Genomic DNA, 21,896 nt, shown 5'->3' with positions numbered 1-21,896 from the left:
AGTGAAATAGAAATCACATGGAGAGTGAGCTTTCAGTCCAGGCAGATGTGAACACTTGGAGGGGAAGCAGAGCAAGCAGCCCCCTGACCACTCCACATGAACTGCATCCTTTGCCACTGGAGCTCAGCCAGGCTCAGGAGAAACCTGGGAGCAATGGGGCAGGAAGCAGAAAATGCTCCTCCCCAAACCAACTGAGAATAACTGAGGTTATAATTAAGATGGTAAGCTACATGAAATACTTTTCTATCTCTGAACTAATCCTACAGCCTCTTTGATGGAAGCCACTGAGAGCAGAGTTCCCCATCTGTCAATCCATGGAGTAATAGAATAGATCTGAACTAGCAAAAAAATCCCTTCAGCCTCTTTAGTGTAGGTAATCTCAGGAGCTTCAGCTTAGCTCATGGAATCTTTAGGGCTGGAAAAGACCTCCAAGATCACCGAGTCCAAAGTAAGACCAATCTACAAATTCCTAGCAAACAGAAGAAAACCCAAAGCCATATATTTAATGTTTCAGGCTGCAGAAATTCAGACCAAGAAATGTTGTACCACTCACATGCTGGTCAAACACCACCTCAAAGTTGGTACAACTGTGTTTTTCCTCTCCTGGTTTTTATCTGATTTTTACTGAAAGCAAATCCAGTGCTGTGCATCCAAATGGCCCACACTAACTGGATCCAGGTAGCAACAAGCATCAAAAATTGGCAAGAAAATTAACAAACATAGTCATATATTTTTGTTAAGTCCCTGAACTGCTGGCTGAGGACACTGCCACCACCACCAGTCCTAGAAGACAAAGCCAACACAAGCTGACACCAGCCTTGCTGCTACATGAACACAGCACACAATTTTATCTTTGACTACTTCTACATATCTTGTCCTTAGGTGATCAAGTGAAGATTCTTCCTGCACAGATAACCCAGAAAAAGGAAAAAACAACCAAATTCCAAGGTGGTGTACAAGTACATTTAGGTACATAAAAATAGATACATATATACGATGCCATATCATAGAGAAAGTAGAGGCTTTAAAATGCACATTAATGACTTTCCTACAGAATCTTCACTGCAGATAAGAATTTTTCAAATAACTGTTTATAACCTTAGCTCTCTTTCAGAGTAGGGAAGAAAAAACTACACCAAACCTCCAAAACAAACAAACAAACCAACCCACAAACAAGCAAAGCCCCAAACACCAGTGTTTTATAGTAACTAATAAACAACCTGGAGCTTACAGCATCCCCATCATACTCTGACACAGATCCTGCCAGTGTGATTAGGCAGCTCTGCATATTTCCATTACATCAGAAAGCTGCAGCATCTTTGAGTCTTAAGATAAGCAAGCCTAGCCCACAGATCCATCAGCTGAAACTCAGCTTAGGTGCAGGCATGGTCTCAAAACTGCCCTTATCTCCTCAAAAGGTTGTGGGCAGATCTCTCAGTTTTCTTCACAGGTTTCACAAATTTTGTTCAACAAGAAATAAATTAGTGCTGCTATAACAAAGCAACACAGTAGCATCATAGTAGGGTCACTTTTTATCCTGAACTATTATTTTTCTGTTTCATGAAGAATACAAACAATGTTAAGCAAGAGATTAGGATCTTGTAAAGCTGAAGGATTCCTAACAGTGCACAAGACTGGAATTGTAGCATGAACTGGCATTCCATCCCCATCCAAAATTCTTCTCAGCTGAATGCTCTACTTGGGATTTTGAGTTATCTTTAGAAAGTGCCAACGTACTCATGTCTCCATTCTTCTCTACACCTCAACACAAGCACTTTTCCCAACTTTTGCTGTGATCATCTGAAGCACAACCAAAGAAGGAGATTAATCATCTTCCTACTTATTTTTTACAGGTGAAAATAATGTAATCAAAGAGAACAGACATTACTCCTGCCTCATCACAACCCACAAATATTCCAATTAACAAAGCACACAGACAAACTAGAAAGGAACTTGCTGTCACATTTCTCCTTTTCTCTTTCTCCCTTCACAGTTCCTCTCAGACGATGGGAACATCCACCCAAGTACTGACCTTCTCTAACCTGAGGCAGATTCAGTGTAAGAAATCTCAGACTGCTGTTCCTTCCTCTCCAAGTCAGCAAGTTCTGAGCATTAATGATGGAGGGCCCCATTAAAACATCCCATACAAACATCAAGCAAAGGCAGGATATGAGCACATAACATATTACCAGATGTTGAAGAACTACTTGCAAACGTTTTCCAGTTTAGGAAACACAAAAAGGAGTCACATCAGAGTGACCAAGAAATTCAAGCTCACATTAGCAATCACTCCATTAACCCAGCAGCTACACAGAAATCCACATTCCACATCAGACCCACAGCACCAGGACGGCGTGCAATCACTTCAGGTCTAACACACTGCAGATCCCCCTATAAAAAAAAGTATTTTATCAGTTAAGCAAACACACAGACAGGAACTGCAGAGCAGAGGAGCCAGCCCCAGGATATCCCTGCACGTGTCAGCAGGCACACAGGAAGAGCCACTGCACCAGCAGGGCCATGGAGCACACGGTCCCAGCTCACACACACAGCAATTCATCTGGCACATGCAACAGGCCATGCCAGGTACTGCTCCTGCCTGTGCCAGCAGGCATGCAGCAACAGGTTACACTTGGACAACAGTCTCCCATCCTACACTTCTCCCCTGCACCAAAGCCTCCACACTGGAAGTGACGACAGCAGACCTGTGAATAACTCTGGATCCGTGACCTGAATCAGGCAGCACATCTTTAGGTGAATTAGCCCCAGTCGTGCCCACCTGAACGTGCTGATCTGAAAACTGCAGCATCTGAGGAGCACACTGAATGCTCCTAATCCCAAAAGCACAGCTGGTGTTAACAGGTTTTTAGCTCAAGGGTGCAGCTTGACGGCGTAACTGGGAAAAATGCAAGGGGTAACTGCTTGCAGAACATGGTGCCTCTGTCACCTCCACCCCAGCACGCCCTGCTGTGCCAAGTGCTGATACCTGCCTGTCTGCAGGACGGGCCACGCCACAGAATCAGTATGCAAAAAATCCTTCCCCAGCTCCTTAACACAGACACCACAGGGCTGTTATCACCACACACTGACCTGGAGGCGGCAGGGATGTCTCCTTCTGGGGGCTGAAAATCCATCACATGGTCACAGTGACCCTGTGCACTGCATATTGTCACCTCTGGGCTCATTAATGCACAGGGCTGGAGCCCCTCTGCTCTGGAGACAGGCAAGGAGAGCTGGGGGTGTTTAGGAGAAGAGAAAACTCTAAGGAGACCCTAGAGGCCCTTCCAGTGCCTGGAAGTGCTCCAAGAAAGCTGGAGGGACTTTGGACAAGGGCCTGGAGTGACAAGACAAGGGAGAATGGCTTCCCACTGACAAAAGGGCAGGGTTAGATGGGATACTGGGGAGAAATTCTTCCCTGGAAGGTGGAGAGGCCCTGGCACAGGCTGCCCAGAGCAGCCCTGGCTGCCCCATCCCTGCAAGTGTTCCAAGGCCGGGTGGGAAGGGACTTGGAACAACCTGGAATAGTGAAGGTGTCCTTGCCCACGGCAGGAGAATGGAACTGGACGAGCTTTAAGATTCCAGCCCAAACCATTCTATAATTCGGTGGCTCTGTAAAAATGGAGCCAGCATCATCGTATTCCTGACTGCATATACAGCAAAGCACAAAAAAGTTGGAAATTACCGAAATTACATACAGAGAGAGCGACTTAAGGTTTTACCCGCAGTTAGGAACAGATATTAAAACTAAAATAAAACTGCCTTTCCAGAGTATCACTAAGCGCCCGTTCGGAGGAGCTCCTGCGGGGCCTCCACCAGGCGCCGGCCGCAGGGGCCGCGGGCGGTCGGTGCAGCCGCGGGGCCGGCGCAGGCCCGCCCGCTCCCGGCTGAGGGCTCCGGCAGCAGCGGAGCCCGGGCCCGCCCAGAGCTGCGCCGGGAGGCGAAGCCGCTGTGCCCAGGCCCCCGGGCGGCAGCGCGGCCTTGCTGCCGTGCCGCGGCCATGCCCGCCCCAGAGCCGGCCCCACTCACCCTCGGACAGCTCCAGCTCCAGCTCGGCCAGGCTCTCGCGCACCTCGGGCGGCAGCGGCACGGCCTCCAGCGCGCAGCCCCCGCGCTCCGCCGCCATGGCGCGGCCGGGCGAGCAGCGAGCGGGCCCGGCGGAGCCACCGCCCAGCGCTGCCGCAGGTGGGGCCGGGGGCGGGCCGGAGGCGGGCAGCGGCGGTCCCGGGCCGGCGGGCAGGCAGGCAGGGAAGGAGGAGGCGCTGCCGGCCCCGCCGCCCCGCGCAGCCGCTGCCGCAGCCCGGGACGGGGCCGGGCCGCCGGGGAGGGGCCTCAGCGCGGCCCGCCCGTGCTCCCTTCCTTTTCCCACCCTTCTCGTTGCCTGGGCACCTGCCGTGCTGAGGCCCCTTTCCTGTAAACGCCGAAAGTGCCCTTTCCCTCCCCGCTTCTTCCTCCCGACGGAAAATAGCAACTGTGACCCAGCCTGGGCCCACCCGGTGTCCCAGGACAGAGCAGGGGCATTTTCATGGCACGGAATTCCACCGTGATAGCCTGGATGTAAAGTGGTGCCTGGGACTGTATTAAAGAAAAAAAAACAGCTAGTAAGAGTGTATTTTTTAAAACCAACCACCTCTCAAAGGTCAGGAGGAAGCGTTTGGGTTGAGGCCGTATTGAGGCAGCAGCAGCTTTTCCCTGTTCAGCTGGAGGTTCCAGGGTGACTGTGAGGCAGGGCGCCACAGCCTGAGGTTCTGGCACTCCTGCAGCCTCCCAGCAGCTCGGGAAAGGCAAATCCAGGACCTTATCAGTGGTCCTGACCCCCAAACTGCTCTGCCAGTAGCAACTTCCCTAGAACTAGAAAACAGGGAAAGCTGGGGAGTAGTCTGCTGCTGACAACTGCTTCTGTCCAAAACACCGCTCGTGTTTGGGATGAGTGAGGTTTCCGATTTCTCTACTCACATTACTGAAGTTAACACATCACAGGAGAGTATGCCCCATAGGGCTGCCCTTCCAACGGCATAGACACACCACACCAGCACTAAAAAAACCATGCTGCTTAAAATGTCATCCTTTACACTGGGCAGAAACACTTCTTCCACTTACTGCTGTAATCTTCAGTCAGTATTTTAAAAGGTTCATTTTCTAGACAAACCCTTCTACTTCCACTACCCTCCAGAAAGCTGTCTGTGGGTATCAGGGAGCTGATGGGGATGTAGCCACAGGGAACACATTACCTGTAGCTCAGATCCTACTGGGTTGGATTCCTTTGATGACATAAGTTTTAGCTTTCATATTTTCCAGATTTTGTATTGTATTATTAAATAACTTTAAGCTTCATACAAAGTGTTAGCAAGTTCTCCTCATAGTTTAGTCAGACAAAACAATCCTTTTGCAGCCCAAGAACACCATTGCAGCTTCAGGGCCAAGAAGTATAAATAACAGCAAATTGGGGAGAGCAATCTGGGAGGATGGGACTGCATAACCTGAAGCTGTAATTGGACAGTTAACTCCAACATGTAAATGGACCAAAACTAATAAAAGTGTGAAAACCTGTGACCTGTCACCCATATTGGGTGTAGCCTCGGCCAGGCTCTTGTAGAGCCCAAGGTGTATCCTTTGAAGGCCTGTTAATAAATCCCTGCTTTATTCCTTTAACACTGTCTAGCCCCTGTTCTAGGCAGCCTCTCAAGGCATCACTTCTGTGCAGATTTCTTTTCAAGTGTTAGGACTCTTAGAATCTGATTTTTAAAAGAAATATGATGCAGTCACTGAGCCAACATAAACTTATTTCAAATTGGTTTGGAACTCCAGACAAGTTCAGTCACTTTTGCCAAGCTTTTACAACAAATCAAATATTGTTTGTTCACATCTCTTAAATTTATGCCCAATCAGTTCAAGGGTTCTCCTATAGCTGTCAGGGGGTAATAAATCTGTACATCTGCCAAGATCTATCTCTAACACTTTTTTTTTCCAGAGAACAAAATGGTGATATACCTGACAGATAAACATGAGTTTACCAAGACAAAGGCAGTAAAATAAGTAATAAAATGAGCTCAGGTGAATGCCATGATACAATTCTCAATTTCCAGTAGAGAAAAATCTTTTAATAGGCTGCAGCAGAACAATTTGCCTCCAGAAGTGATTTCTCTCATGCTCCAAAGTTAAAAACCACAACTGCTTCAAAAGTAGAGATTTCACAAGTCCAGAGATTTAAAACATTCTGGTATTATAATTCTTCCTATGCCTTTTCTAAAGAAATATAGAAATATCACAGAAAAGTCTTATTCAGCATGATACGTGGATCTCTCCCAGACATTGTGACTGGAAATGGATGTACCACCAGAGCACCTCTTTCCTCTTCTCCAGCCAGCAAGTTCATGCACATTTGGAACTGCCCCCCTGAAGACAGCTCCAGCACAAGATACCAGACACAGGCAGGATCACTTACATTAGATGTAGATAAGAGCTCACAGGTTTTGTTTGGTACAAAAGACTTAAAACTATGGGCCTTTTGAACTAGAAAAATGAAGCTAAAAGTGTCCAGAATAAATAGGACAGACTGAGGGAGGATTTATGTAGTGAAAAACCAGAAGAGCAAACCCTAAATTCACAGAAAGCTACTGGTATCTTTGATATTTTTGAGAGTATTTGAGCTATTCCTTTAATTGGAATGATCCTGTAGAAATATCAAAACCCAGACAATTTTAGGAACAGCAAAAAAAATAAATAGGTATGACTGAAATAAACAACCACACAATCTAAAATTCACTAATAAAATGTCATTTTAATAACTTTTTTTACAAGGAATCCACCTATACACTATAGAAAAATAAACACCACAGAGACTTTTTGCAGCTTACAATACAGCGATGCAGCCACACTTCAGCTGTTGACTTAATTTCACATGAGAATGTAAAACATTGTTCTTAGTGAAAAGTAAGTCCCTCTTAAAGTACTAAAATATAATAAAAAGAGTCATATAAAAATCTGCTTTAAAAGCACTGCCCTTTATTCAGTTGCATGGCAGATTGCAAGTGCATCTGTTGAGTGAGGACCAACTCAGAGGAAGCAGGAACTTGCAGGACAGATTTTCTAGGTGTTCCCATCACTTTCTTAGGTTTCTCTGATGAGGTGAACCTAGCACTTGTCCTAAATTAAAAAAAAAAACAACAGATCAATATTAGCAAACTGCTTGTGTTATGAAGCAACAGTGTACAATTAGCAGCATGTTATTTCCTCTAAGCACTTCATATGAGCTACACTGAAAGCAATTCCAATTTTCACGAGCCACCTAGGAGCAATCCCAAACAGGATTTGAGAGCCTAAACATGTGCCAAAGCAAACCTTCATACCCTGGGAGCAGTGCTCCATCACAGGCCTGCTTTACCCCAGTGACAGCTCTGTTCTGCCACTCCTGGGGTGCTTCTTTAGCTCACTGGGAGCTGGGAAATCACCTGGCTGACAGCACCGTTCTAAAGATTGCAGCATCATTCTGTAATTCTGGACATTATCATCCTGGTAATATGGAAATGACAGAAATCATATACACTTTTCACAGAAGTGTTTATGGTGTCCCAGCTGTGCAGTCCTTATTCCACACTTGGAATGAAGCAAAACGTGTTACTCCCATAAAGGCTGACAGGTTTCAAGTCTAAAATCTGTTTATCTATCTGATCAGCCATGCACCTGCAGTATTTGGGGAAAATCCCCAAAACAAACAAACCCACAAAGTCAGAGTAATAAAGTTTCTAGGTAAAGTCCTGCAGAGAACAATGCCAAAGTTCCCAAACTCTTCAGGATTTCAGGATGATGTGACGACAGGTTGCAAGTTCCTCCTGAGGATAAGGTGTTTCTGTGCTATAACCAACATGTAACGAGAGGAGGTAATTAGACTAATTAAATGAAGTAAATCTGGTCTAGAAATTAGGTGGAACTGTTTTAAATAGCAAAGCTAAGTACCACTACAGTCCTTTGTGTGCAGTTTGATAAGTCTTAGAATGAGATGGCTGTATTTACCAGCCTCCAAATCTTTTTTTAAAATCTGTTATGAACATAAGGAAGTGATAATTAAGGGAAGCATTACAGTTTGTGCTGCAGAGAAAGCCCTGCTCAGCTATTACAACAGCTTTGTTTGACTTTAAAGCAAATTAACTCCACACACAGCTTCATTTAAATTGCAATACTTGCTTGTTTAGCTTTGGGAATGGGAGGAGGGGGCAGAAATCACATGAAGTTACTCCATCTTAACTCTTTTACTATGCACTTAGAGAAATGCCACACTTGGAAGAATTTTAGATACAACTTGGAAAGGTTTCCTTTTGGAGAATGACTTTGTTACCCCCCCAATAATGATAATTACTCCCTAAAATGATGCTCTTTATTGGCAATGTGTAGAAAGAACCTTGTGAAAAGCAGCCCAGCCTTGCAGGAGCTGTGAGGGGTGAGAAGGTGGTTCTTACCTGGCTGCAGCCCTCGCAGCCTTTGCTGAATCATCTCCAAGCGATGGATGTATTCTGTGAGTGACTGTTCAGGATCCTGAGGTGGCACAAGGGACTTGTCTGCAGCTGAACTTGGGGACTGGTGCAACCTTAGAAAGAAAACAAATTATTTTCTCCTGCTCATGCTATGCTCTCAAATATATCCAGAAGTTACATTCATACAGTCAGGAATTCTAGGCAAAGAAAACTGGAACCATCACCACCCTTTGCATTTAAATATTTGTTTCTGGAAACAAGAGCAGCAAGAGGCATCATTTAGCCTAGCCTGGATCTACATCAGGCCTGAGCCACCACTAATCCAGTCACACTGAGCACCAGTCAGGGCTGCTGTTATCAATATCCTGTTCCATACCACACAGGTGACTTTTTAGCAGGGCTGTCACAAACAGACACATCCCATGACAGAGGAATAGGGTGGGGTACAATTCAGTCTTTTGGAAGCTCTTGCAGGTCTCAAACTCTCCAAAAACATTTTGCTGAATTCCATGCAAACCAGAAGACCACCTGGCTGTTTGTGACAAACCACTCAAAGTTAAACAACCCTTCCAATAACCTGAAGCACCTCCCATCTCTGCAGACTGACCTGTTGTGTGAGCGGTGGGAGGACCGTGGGGTCCTCATGAACCTTGCAGCACAGCTGGGTCTGTGGCACAGCCCTGGGTCCCTGTCCTGGGTAGGGGGAGAGCTCACAGGGCCAGCTGGGGGCTGCTGCTCCTTCAGCACTTCTGTTCTAGCACCAGAGGCTGTGGTAAATTATGAAGAGTTAAATAATATGCACTAGGAACCATTGAGAACAGGCTGTCATAAACACATCCAATAAACCAATGAAAATGACAGCAGAGTAGTAGGCTTAAGTTTGGTTTTAAATGCAGGTAAACACACTTTCTACAGCTAACTGCTTTTTTATTTTTGTGGGGTTTTTTGTTTTGTTTTAACTGTAATTAACAGAATTGTGATGCTATTTTGTACTGAAGTAGAAAGTTCAGCATTTGAGGATTCAGGTTTCTTAGGAATCATACAACAGTGGGTTTATGGACAAAGGTGGTGTTGTCTTTTAAAAAAAAGTATTTCCAGCAACTTAGAAACAGTGAAAATTACATAGTACCAGGTAATGAAAAAAACACTTTTTAATCTGAATTTTGTTCACCATTGAAAAGACACAATGGAATTTTACACAAAGGGCAACAGCTCCCCAATATTAGGTGCTGCATTAAGATGTTTGCTGGAATTCTTACAAAGGCACTCATCAGTAACTCAAAGGAACACTCAAATGTTCCTCAAGTAACTCAAGTCCTTATTGACCTGCATCAGACCATCTATCCATCTACTTTACAGATGGATAGTGGCAAAATAAACAGATTTTCCCACTTGGGTTTTGTTTTTAAATGGAACACATCACTGAAGAAAACAAATTACAAAGAAAATGACCAAGAAAACAATGTACTTATCCAAACACATACCTGTGTTACCTCCTATACTGTGAGAAATGCTTTCACCCTGTGTGCTCTTCCTGCCAACTTTGTTCCACTTCTTCACCAAAAACTTTAACCTTGGTAAGAAAACAAATTTGTACAAGCATTAAAAATAAGCAGAAATACTTTAACTTTTAATATTATTTGTTGGTAGAGAGCTGATTAAGTGACATAAGCAATGATTGTTGTGGGAATGACAGGAGAATTCTTCAAATTCAGTTTTTGCAATGCTGGCTTATCCCATTTTACCCTGTAACAATCTTTGAACTGCTGAACAGACTTGCTTGTTTTGGCTCTGCTCCTGATCTCCAGAGAGCTCTTCCTACCTGAGAGGAACAGTTTGGAGGTTACTGCATGAATTTGGAGGTGCTGCAGCCTTCGCTCTTATTATGGTATTCATGTCAAAGACTCTGTGTCATCTCCTGCTGGAAACTTGCTAGTGATCATTTTAACTATGAAATTGCTCAGAAATAACCACCTGTTACATTTAAAACTGCTTTTTTTTTTTTTTTCATTCAATGGGCTTAATGACAGCATGTTGTCCCATGTACAGCTAGCAAAACCCATTTGATAGTGACACAGCATGATAAAATCACACCCAATGAAACACACACGACTAGATTCCAGAGAATCATTCCTGACAGATCTCATTCTGGTACAGGACAGACTGTCCAGTGAGACCAATGAGATAAGGGTCAGCCCCAAAGGACTCCAGTTTGTAATGCTGTGCACTGGTTCTCAAATATATTGCAGCTGGGTATTGCTCAAGTAGCTTTTTCATATAATTATGGAATGGTTTGGGCTGGAAGGGATTGTAAGGAACCCTACCTTGTTCCACCCCCCTGCCATGAGCTGGGACACTTTGCACCATCCCAGGCTGCTCCAAGCCCTGTCCAACCTGCCCTTGGACACTCCCAGGGATAGGGCAGCCACAGCTTCTCTGGGCAACCTCTGCCAGGCCCCACCATCCTTGCAGGGAAAAATTTCTTCCCAATATCCCATCTAAATCAACCCTCCTTCATTTTAAAGACATTTTTTACAAATCTTTAGTACAGATCAAACTCAGCTAACAAGTCATGTTTGAACCAGTTCTGGAGATTGCTTCTGCTTAATATTAATGTAGGATAAGCCACAGGAACTATCAATTTTTTAAGCTTCCAATAGAACATCACCAATAAGAGACAAGGGAGTGTTTTGGCTTTACCTGGAGATGGCAATGATGGCTCTGGCTGCACACCTGAACTTGGTGAAGGGCCTGGAGTGGGATGCAGAGAGCTGCAGGTCTGCAGAAGGATAGATTCCCATGCGGGCAATGAGAGACAGAGTTGCCTGCTCACAGTCCTGAAAGCCACCCAGCAGCAGCAAGAGGTATTTCTTCTGATAAACCAGAGCCTTTCTAAAGCTCTCTGCTCGGATGTATTTTCGATATAATCTCTGCAACTGCAGAAAAAAAGAAAAAATTTTAAAAAGTTCGGTTTTTTCACAATTACTGATGCAAAAAACCAGCCACAAACAAGGTGTCTTCAGGTCAAATGTCCAGACTGAGGACACAAAGGAAGCCAAAACAATTCTGTACACTGCTAAGACCCACCCAGATCTGGAGTGTCAGACCTCTTTAAATCTCCTGAATGTCTTCAACCAAAATTGTGATACTCAAAACTCTAAAACAGTTTAACTCTTCAATAAAAAAAGTATATCTGCTTTTAAAAAAAAAATGTAAGCCAGAATGCATGGTGGGAGAGATGCCTATCAGATTTGATTACAATCAAAGTGTCAGAAAAATAAAAAGTATTTATTTAGTCAGCAGGGATTAAAAATAATGAATGTTTTCTATTTTCATGCTTAGACAAAAAAATCCAAGTCTCCCTCTCATTTAAGAGACAAAGAAATTCCAAAGATCCAAATTACTTTTGATGCAAGTTCCTAACATTGAGGAAGTTCAAGAAGAACTTCTCTAATGAGGTACATATGGGGGAAGCTTCTAATTTAAAATAATATATCAAGCTGTTTGTCTAGAAAATCAACCTTTTAAAATAGCAACTGAGGATGACAGCAGTAAGTGAAAGATGAATGCCATAATCTGACCAATCCCTTTTTCCCCCAGCAGATTAGTTTCAAATGTAAGCTCCTGGCTCTCCAAGCTCCAGAGACACCCCTTTGCTGGTTATCCCCATGATTTTACCTTAGGATTGGAAGTTTCTGGTACTGGTTTGTTTTCATTTTCAGCATTGGCTTTAGCCAGCTGGGATTCTGCCTGTTTCAGCATGTTCTGCAGCATGTTCCTCTCTCGTTGCCAAGCCTCTCTTTCCAGCTCTTGAACAGGGGCAGCATCACCTGTAGATCTCACCTAAAACAGAAACCTAAAGGAAGTGAGCCACAATGGGTTTTGCACATTGTTTTCACAATCAAACACCTCAAGCTGAGTATAACCCAAATTTATGACAAATTAAAACATAATAACAATGAGCCCAAAAACCAGCAATGGTATTCAGGTGTTGAAAGGCACAATGGGAAACTGAAATGCATGAAAAACCCTTCTGACTTTCATCTGTATCCACAGGCAGCACAGAAATAGTGAAGATGTCTGTGGACATGCAAAAACAAGTTGTGAAAAATCCTGAAAAATCCGACATTCAATTCTGAGAGTCTGTTGCCCAGAGAAGCTGTGGCTGGCCCATCCCTGGAAGTGTCCAAGGTCAGGTTGGACAGGGCTTGGAGTAATCTGGTCTAGTGGAAGGTTCCCAGCCCATGGCAGGGGGTGGAACAAGATGGGCTCTAAGGTCCCTTTCAGCCCAAACCATGCTGTGATCCTGTTAAACTGAGTTTTGTGGTAAGGAATGAGACCCAGGAGTCCAGCTCCAATTCCTCATCAAAGTTCTGCCTTTGTAGCCCTCTTTGTAGCAACTACAAGTTTACTGGTCATCAGTTACATCAGAGCATGATGCAGTAGATCACAAAAGAAATAGAAGATTTTTTTAAGGTAGTTGATGTTTTATCCCTTGAAATAAAATCCATACATTACAGAAGCCAGTACAAACAACTGACCCCACTTTCTCCTTGCAACTTATTTCAGTACAATCTGTAGTATCTGAAAGATTCTACATGACTCATCCATGTCCTTGACTTCTGCTGCACCACTTGGCAGCTGATTGACCAGACAGCTCCATTTGGCAGATTTCCCATGCTGACATTTTGCCACATTCCCTGTCCAATACTCCCCCAATTTATTGCAACTCAAGGGGGAAACAGCAGAAAATTCCTTTGGTGTCATAAGCATGTGGTTCACTACCTAAAGGAAGGAGAAATTCAGAGAGGAGACTGAAGGAAAAGGTGATTCTGGGAAAAAAAAAAAATCAAAGCCTGAAAAGAGAGCAGAGAGGAAGAATTGTTGGTGCCTACAGAAAAGAAAAGCTATCGAGGTGGAGTTTTTGCTCCTAATCTCTAGAAAGGCATGTGACTTTAAAGTGCTCGACTGAACACTTTTATTATTTAAAAAAAAAGTCAGGAAACCTGAGTTCCTTGATTTTTGTGTGGTCAACCCCTGAAGGAGGGAAGTCTGCTCCAACAAGGGTTTTGTCTACAGCTGACAGCTCTAAAGGTTGGTGAGAGGAAGGCTTAACCAAAACAATCCCATGAACTTGAAGAAGAGGCAGCATCCCCTCCTCAAGGCTGGAGATGATCCACTTGGCAACCACCTGTGTGGCTGCACAGGTAAAAGAAGGAAAACATGAACTGTATTTTGTAAGCAGGTAGACACAGGGAGAGCTGCAACATGCCAAGCTTGTCACACATCAGACTTGTGAACAGAAGACACAAAAAACTTTTCACTTATCAGTCATAGATCTCTGTCTATTTCAAGAGAAAGACATAAAACTACAGTTATCTGGGGAATCAGATGGAATCTAAAAGTAATGCATTTATGTATTTTGTATCAATAGAGCTTGATCCCTGGGCTTGTGTAAAATACTTGCAATACTGCAAACTTGGGTCAGAACAGCCCTCCTGAGATTACAAACCACTATGGTGCTTTTTGAAAAAAAGTACTTGGCATTTTGGTGAAAATCAGCTGTCTCTGGATGCATCAAGCAGCTACAGCAACACATCCCAAAGCTGGTGATCCTTGGACACATTACATATCTAGGGAAAAAATGCTCTCAGAAGCAGACTCTGCAATATGACAAAACAGGGTGGAACATGAAAATAAGTTAATATTTTCCTTACCTGAGTTGTAGCAGGAGACAAATCTGATTTTAGCTCCCTTAATGTCTGCAGTAAAGAGGCCACAGCTTCATCATTTGATGCAGACCAGTCATTAACCGTTCTGTTAGGCAGAAACACCTTTTCAGTATCAGGCTGATTTGTAAGAATGTTAACACACATTTAATTGCTTCTTCCCCCTACTTGACCTTTAAGGTTCTCAGGCTTTACTTATGCAATATTTACCACACAAATTACTACAAATACACAGAAATTAGCAATTTCTGTTAATTTTTAAGAATTAAAAAAGCTCTCAGCCATGACAAACACAAGTTAATAAGCAGGATGGAAAGCAAAGTGCTGTTTTATGAACTCACTTATCCAGAGTTTTATGTATGAACTCATTCAGGTGCATAACCACAAAGAGCAACTGCTGTCTTATCTTCTCCAGCTGTTGCTGCTGCTGTTGCAAGTGGGGTTTTTCAGTTTGCTTTGTCACAGGCTGTGTGGCACTTCCATCTTTGCTTGAGGTACACAAGAGTTCCTCCTGACAGTTTGGAGCTGGAGGATTTCTTTCTTTGTCTCTTAATACTGCCAGCATTTCCTGCAGTTCTTTGATTCTTTGTTCATCCCTTTGGTGTTGCTGTTGCAAGTTTTGCTGTTTGAATAAAATAAGGAGTAGTTAATTGCTTGTTATATATACCCACTTATGTAAGTGTCACACACCTAATCAGCACATCCCTCTGGGTGTTCCTGAACTGCCAGACCACTTTTGGGGAAGGCTTGGAGCACTGCTTCCCAGGGCCACCAGGAAGCCATTTAATGACACTGGAGTGGCCATTGTCCCCATCCAAGGAGAAACCCAGGGTGAAACCACTAGTTTCTCAAGCCATGATTGGGATCCTAGCTCATAAAATAAGGGCAATGACATGAAAGTTAGTTTGGTTCCATCCTGCATTTAATCCCTATTTCTCCCCACCTGTGAACAACCAGCACAGGCAAAAATTTAAAGATCAACTTTAAAGATTTAAAGATCAACTTCCATCAACAACAAAGCCAGACAATCCCTTGAAAATAGCTACATTTCACAAAAGCAGGACAAGAGCTGATTTAATATATTTTTCAGAATGCTTTAGCAGAAGGGAACATTCCAATCAAAGAATACCATCCAGAGGGTTAAATCCCAGTGTGTGGGGATGTAACATTTCAGTGTAAGGCAGAGCATTCTCACCAGTCTCTCCTGATCTCTCTGCCAGTCCTTCTGTTTCTGTAGCTCTGTCTGTTGCTGCTGTTTCTGCTCTCTTTCTCTCTCCTCTTTCCTGTTCTTATCTTGCTCTTTAAGCAGCGTGAAGAGTGACTGCAGTTGTTCCCAGTCCACTTTGAGCTTGACCTCTCTCTCCCTCTGGGCCTCCAAGGAACGGATCACCTCTTGCTTTTGTGTCTGAAGAGACTCCAGGGTGGCTCTCAATTTGTCACTCACCTCCCTCTCCTTCTGGGTTTCCTCACAGCACATCTGCACCTCAGCCTCCAGCTGCCTTTGGGACAGGATGGCCTTCTGGTGCATTTTCTCAATAACAGCAGCAAGCTCCATGGTTCTGCTCCTCTCCTCTTCCAGCTGGGCTTGGAGCTCTCGGACAAAGGCCTGTTCCAGCAGGGCCTCCCTGTGCTGGCAGGAAGCCCCTTCCTTCACCCTCATGCTCAGCTGCTCTGTCAGAACACGCTCGTGGTTCAGGGAATCCAGGAGCTCCAAGGATCGCGTTTTCTCAGCTTCCAGGCTTTTCTGCAGCTCCCTCAGCTTGTTGTGCTCCTGGGCCAGCAGGGCTTCGCAGCGGGAGTGCTCGATCTGCAGCTCCTTGCGCAGGTTGTCTGTCACTGTCCTCTCGTGCTCCAAGGACACGGCCAGCTGGCACTTCTGCACCGACTGCACATCCAGGGCAGCCTGCAGCTCCTGGGCACAAGGGGAAAGCACATGGATTCCAGCACAAACACTCAGCTCTGGCACTGGCTGCCATTTAGCCTTTTGCAACCTCCTATTTTATCCAGAAAGAGATTCAAGACTTAACTAGAGTAGTTCAGGTATTAAAAAGCTTAATTTAAAATTACAAAAAAATGCTCTTTAGCAATATGGCACCAAGCAACAAAAGCAAAAATTATCATGTTAATGTATCTGCCAGCGTCACGGACATATTTTATGAAAAATCCTTTTGCTAGGATTTTTCTCCTGAGAAGCTGAGAGGCCTCAGAAATGGAATGTAAACAATAATTATCTGCTGCTGTGGAATGCAACAGATGGATCTGTGATGGGTCTCATATGGTTGTTTTTAATTAATGGCCAGTCACAGTCAGCTGTCTCAGACTCTCTGGTCAGTCACAAGATTTTATTACCATTCCATTTCTATTCCATTCAAGCCTTTCTTCTATTTTTTAGTATAGTTTTAATATATCATTGTCTTTTAAGATAATATATATAATAAAATAATAAAGCAGCCTTCTGAAACATGGAGTCTAGATTCTTAACTCTTCCCTCATCCTGGGACCCCTGCAACACCACCACATGCCAGTACATTATTTCTTCTTCAGTTAGTAAGATCCTCATTAGGAAATCACTACTTGTCACATCACTCAGTCCCATTAATAAGTAACATCTGCAACAGCAATAACCCTCTTGTGTTAAAAAGAAAAATCTAAGCAGTCGGAGTAGATGTAAAGCTTCAGGACTTGGCAGCCCATCTCTTCAAAGCACAGAGTAGAGACTGCAAAAAATAAATCACAGAATGGTCTGGTTTGGAAAGGATGTTGAAGTTCATCTCATTCCTACCCCCTGCCATGGGCAGAGACATCTTCCACTATCCCAGGTTGCTGCAAGTCCTGCCCTGGGGAAACAGCTGCTCTGGGTAATCTGGGTGCCAGGGTCTCACCACTCTTACAGGAAAGAATTTCTTCCTTACATCTAGTCTAAATCTACTCTCTGTTTAAAATCCATCCCTAGGTCCATTCTGGGAGCCAGTCTTTCTTCAGAAGGAATGGCAGGGACTGAAGGGACAGTGCAGGGCACTGCAGACAGCCAGAGCTGGCACTGCTGTCCCAGCAGGGAGGTCCACCCTGCCCTGCACATAGCCAGCTGCATTTGTTATCTCCTAGAAGGCCAAGTCAGATGCTAAACGGCAGAAGCTTTGCATAATGGGGCTTGAAAAAGGATTTGTGAATGCCAGACTAATCTGTCCAACAGGTATCCCCAGGGCAAAGCACTTTTCTCCTGGCCTTGGCTACTCTGTCCTCCCTGCATGAGCAGCTTTCTGAAAAGGAGGAACATGGTAGCAACATCTCCTGACCATGCAGCAGTAACAAACACCTCAACAAAAATCACTCTCAAACTTAAACAACTACCAGGAAGGTGACAGGAGAAGCCAGACTACATGGAAATAGTCAGAATTGTGTTTCCTCACTTAGGGAATTTAAGGATTGTTTGGGGTTCTTTGAGAGAGTTTAGTTTGGGGGTTTAAGAAATGGTTTATGTTAAATCTTCCTCCTTTTCCATTTACTGTGGGCCTTTTACAAGCACTGAGTCATTGCTATTACAGTCTTGGAGAGAAAGTTGTTCACTTGTTTTCTGTTCAATTTAGAAGGGAACAGAACAACTTTGGTCAACTTCCAAAAATACATTTTATATTGAAAAGGCTCCACTTACTCTCTGCCAAACCTATTTATCATTGGGTGGCTTTCTTTATCATCTCAGACATCATACATCTCACACCCTCATGCTAAGTTTGCTGTGGAATTAAGGGTGCAGTCACACAGCTGCAGGATCTAGCTGTCCCTACTCAGCAAGGGACTGTACACAACAGGGGAAGATGGGAGAGGAAAAAACATTAAGATGATGTGGAAAAAAAACCATGGCATTCAACCTTGGTTTATTTCTACATGTGCAATTAGTGAAAGTAACTGAAAGCTTTAACTGGGTGAAAAAAGGTTCAGAAAAGGTTTGGGGGTTTTAACAGTTACTAAACAAAGAACAGAGGAGGTGAAGACGACTGCACAAATAACTCCTAGTTAACGTCATGCCCCGGGGGAGCTGGGCGTTACCTCCATGGCCTTTGTCTTTTCATCCTCTGCTTTCCTCTGCTGACGCTGCTGTTCCTCAAACCAACCTCGCAGCTCAGAGCCCTTCAGCTGCTCAGCCTGCAAGCCTTCAAGTGCAGCTGCCAAATCCTTCTCTTTTTTTTCCAATTCAACACTGCAAAGTTCAAAACGACATTTCTGTGTTCAGAACAGAACATCCTTCACCAGCATCACAAGCAAGACATTTTGGGTTGGTTTCTCTGAGTTCTGTCTAAGATTTTTGTTTCTTTAAAGTGGTCTCTATTCTTTCTAAAGAGGGTCAGTTTTCAAGTCACAGCTAGTTAGCAGCTGAAAACATTTACCTCCCTGCAAGCCAAGCTAGAATTGCTCGATTTAGTAACAATGAAGAGATAGGTTATTTATTCTGGCAGAGCAAAGTTGTCCTGTGAGAGGAAAGCAAAATATTGGCATACACTCAGAAGGGAGTGGGAAAGGAACATACCCAAGATGACAGAATTTAGTAAAGAAAACATAACCCTTTAAAAGTGAGGGACCATGGTTTTCCTTCCTGTGTTTCCAAGTGCTTTATGGAACCAATTAGTACAAAGCTCTTTCAGAGCTTTACCTGCTGATAAATCAAGTAAATAAATAAATCTTCTCACCGTAAATGATTTATTTCCCTCTGAAGCTCTTCCAGGGATTTCTGCAACCTTTCATTCTCTTGCTTGCTTCCAGAAAGCTCTGATTTCAGGGATGCTTTTTCTTGATTCAGGAGATCACAGGTTTCAGAGGATCTTTTCTGCTCCTCAGAGAGGGTGCTGTGCAAGTCACTTACAATAGATTTTTCCTGCTGAAGTTTATATTCCAATAATTCAACTAGAATAAGAAAACACTGTTACAGTTATTTACATTAAAGATACTTTGACAATATGGTATCACTTACACTAATTTAAATTAGAAAAAAAAGTCAGCTGTACTGAAGTGTTCTTGTCGGAAGAATTAATCTCTTTTCAAACATAAGAGGAATCAACAAAAGCATGTATAAACAATGTGATTCTATCCTTGTGATATTCTGTAATATCATTAATGGATTTTCAAACTCATTAAACAAACTTATCCACTTACATATAGATAAGTTTCCCTACATTCCTTATAACAGGAATCACTATGTAGAACCTGTTTTGCCAGCTCTGTTCAGGTCAGTGAGTTAAGAAAAACAACTCTCCCTAAATTTGGAGGTTCCTGTTTGATAAGTACTTTAAAATAATTAATGTACCTATGTCTACAGCATTATGTAAATAAAATTAGTAATAAACTTCTGGATGTCCAGAAAGTTTTCCTCTATTGGACTAGTGCATGTGCTATAAAATGGCTGAATCCTGAGTGATAGTGATGGGAAAACAACAAGAAGGAAAAAGCAGTGTTTATTTTTGATCAAGGTCACTTGCACTTGTTTCCTTATTACATAAAGGGACCCTGCTGTGAAAACCAAGCCTTGCTTATTTAGTCAGGAACATGGTTTAGCAGTGGCCTTGGCACTGTTTATGGTGAGACTTCAGTGTTAAAGGTCTTATCCAACCTAAATGATTCTTTGATTCTAAACTAGCAAACACAAGATAAATAATTCTCTGCAAACAAGCAGGGGGTTTACTGTCCCTGCTGGGTTTTCACCACCAGTTTTTCATGTATTTACTGCTTCAGTTCCATTGCTTTGGGTTATTTCACAGCTTCTCTTTGCTTCTCATAGATTTATCTTAACTACTGATAGGAAAAAGAACTGCTCTCATCATAGGCAGCCTGAGTGCATTCAGTAAAACTGAGGAATTGTACAGCCTCTGCTAATTGCAGAACACTTTTTTCTTTTTGCCTTTTCCCTTTGAGGCAAAAAGGAGCTGCTGCAGAAGACAGAAAGAGCTGACAAAGCCAGCAAGAATTACCTTTCCTCCGGAGCTGGTGCTCCTGTTTGTTGCCATGATCTTCAGCCTTGGTGAGGGTTTCCTGCAGCTGCTGCAGCTTCTCCTGGCTCTGCAGGTGCGCCATGTGGAGCTGAGCCCGCAGCTCCTGGATTTCTGACAGCAGGCTGTTCCTGTCTGAGGAGAAGAGGTGCTCCACAACCATCTGCCTCTGCTCCTCCTGAAACAAAGCAAGGCCTATTCAAACTGCAAGGCTATTTCCATATCTTCTGCAAGGATAAACACTAAGGAAACTCTTGCAGTACAAGTTTTGTATTGAAGCACTCAAATGACCGAGTTTGTGCTTCGCATTAATGCAAAATGTTAACATTATGTAAAAAAAGAAAAACCCCGCTTCACTTGCCTTGTCAAGTTTATACATAGTTACTACAACCTAGAAACTAAATATTACTGGCAAAAAGCCCCCAGATTCAGAGTTAGTTCAATATATACCCTTTACAAGAGAGGTCTGTTAAGTTCTAGATAAATGGGAAGGAGGGAAAGAATTCAACAAAGTATGTCCTATTCACTATCACAGTGAATCTCATTTTGAATAGATTCTGGGATGGACTCCTAGAGATTCACCACCTCACTGTGCCAGTGTGTCATCACAAGAAATTCTGTACTTATGTCCTATCCATTTCTTGATGCCAGCTACAATAATCAATAGGTTTTGTAACACTATGGAAAAAGTTCAAGAAAAATGCTACCACAACAGCAACTCAGCTACTGATCCCACACCATCTGCATTATACAAGATAATAATATAATCCTACACAGATTTTATACAGATTTAATACAAAGATTTAACAACAGAAGCAATAAAACCGAAAAAAAAAATTAAAAATTAAAGAGAATAAAGAAGTGATTTATGAGCAGCACACTAAGAACTTTTCATACTTGCTGTTTGATTATATACTCCAGCTTTTCCTCTAATGAACTTGTATCACCAGATGCAGGATTGGAGAAGTGAGACTTCAAGTCAATTTGCAACACATTTCTCTCCTTCTCAAATACGCTCTGTACTGCCTGCAGAAGTTCTCCTCTCCAGTCAACAGCAACACCTGATGTTTCCTGTTAAAATATTTTTTTTTTAAATGGCATCTCTCTCAACTTCTAACCCAGCATCTTTCATACCATAAGAGTATACCTGTTAATTTAAGCACTTTTAGAAGGGTTTAAAGAGTACTGTCCCTTACTCCTTAAACATATATACACACAGACATGTCTCATAACATATTTTATGTATAATATACATTTATGTGTGTGTGTATATATATACACACACACAACCTGGTTCCCTTGCTTTAAAGGGTATTTTATAGCCATACCTTGTCTCCTCTGTCTGCCACCTTGCTGAGGTAATCCTTCAGTGACTGGATAGCATCCAGCAGGGATAATCCCTCCTTCTGCCAGCCCTCCATTGCCACTTGGCTCTGAGGGATGTTCTTCAGCTCCCTCAAAGCCAAGGGATGCTCTGACAAAGCCAAGATTTTGCGGCTCTCCTCATACACCATCTTCAGCACAGTCTGAGGAACAGAAAACAAAGATAATATTAGGAAACAGGCATCAGCATCCTGGAAGTGTAAGAGTGAGATGGGCTAGTAACAGACAACAAAAGTAAGGTGTCTGTATCAACACACTAAAATGCAATTAAACATGAATTATTTTATTATTTATGCCAAAGGGCTGTACTTGGCCTTTGTTTCTGAACCATTCAGCAA

General features: G+C 43.2%; 2 protein-coding genes across 16 annotated transcripts in view; both read right to left on the bottom strand.

Moving 5' to 3' along the window:
• Nucleotides 1-4,123, bottom strand: part of DIP2A (disco interacting protein 2 homolog A) — a 79,528-nt gene extending 75,405 nt beyond the window's left edge. For all 5 annotated transcript variants that reach the window (XR_010028613.1, XM_063162586.1, XM_063162589.1 and 2 more), the window contains exon 1: nt 4,027-4,123. Coding sequence is in view for 4 of the 5 variants with exons in the window: in XM_063162586.1 (XP_063018656.1) it covers nt 4,027-4,123 (97 nt within the window). In the remaining variant the exon portion in view is untranslated. The remainder of the gene's footprint in view (nt 1-4,026) is intronic.
• Nucleotides 4,124-6,758: 2,635 nt separating this feature from the next.
• The window catches only part of PCNT (pericentrin), a 70,164-nt gene continuing 55,026 nt past the window's right edge, over nt 6,759-21,896 (bottom strand). For all 11 annotated transcript variants that reach the window (XM_063162574.1, XM_063162575.1, XM_063162584.1 and 8 more), the window contains 14 exons: nt 21,504-21,701; nt 21,073-21,246; nt 20,158-20,353; nt 18,883-19,096; nt 18,245-18,395; nt 15,393-16,109; nt 14,539-14,819; nt 14,186-14,285; nt 12,147-12,311; nt 11,169-11,404; nt 9,953-10,041; nt 9,076-9,235; nt 8,454-8,581; nt 6,759-7,143 (listed from right to left, as the gene is read on the bottom strand). In XM_063162574.1, coding sequence (XP_063018644.1) covers nt 7,100-7,143; nt 8,454-8,581; nt 9,076-9,235; nt 9,953-10,041; nt 11,169-11,404; nt 12,147-12,311; nt 14,186-14,285; nt 14,539-14,819; nt 15,393-16,109; nt 18,245-18,395; nt 18,883-19,096; nt 20,158-20,353; nt 21,073-21,246; nt 21,504-21,701 — 2,853 coding nt within the window. In that variant the 3' untranslated portion in view covers nt 6,759-7,099. The remainder of the gene's footprint in view (nt 7,144-8,453; nt 8,582-9,075; nt 9,236-9,952; nt 10,042-11,168; nt 11,405-12,146; nt 12,312-14,185; nt 14,286-14,538; nt 14,820-15,392; nt 16,110-18,244; nt 18,396-18,882; nt 19,097-20,157; nt 20,354-21,072; nt 21,247-21,503; nt 21,702-21,896) is intronic.

This window comes from Melospiza melodia, chromosome 8 (genome assembly GCF_035770615.1).
Source record: "Melospiza melodia melodia isolate bMelMel2 chromosome 8, bMelMel2.pri, whole genome shotgun sequence".
NCBI lineage: Eukaryota > Metazoa > Chordata > Aves > Passeriformes > Passerellidae > Melospiza > Melospiza melodia.
The sequence above is the reverse complement of the archived record's forward strand: the minus strand, read 5'-3'. Positions and strand labels throughout refer to the sequence as shown.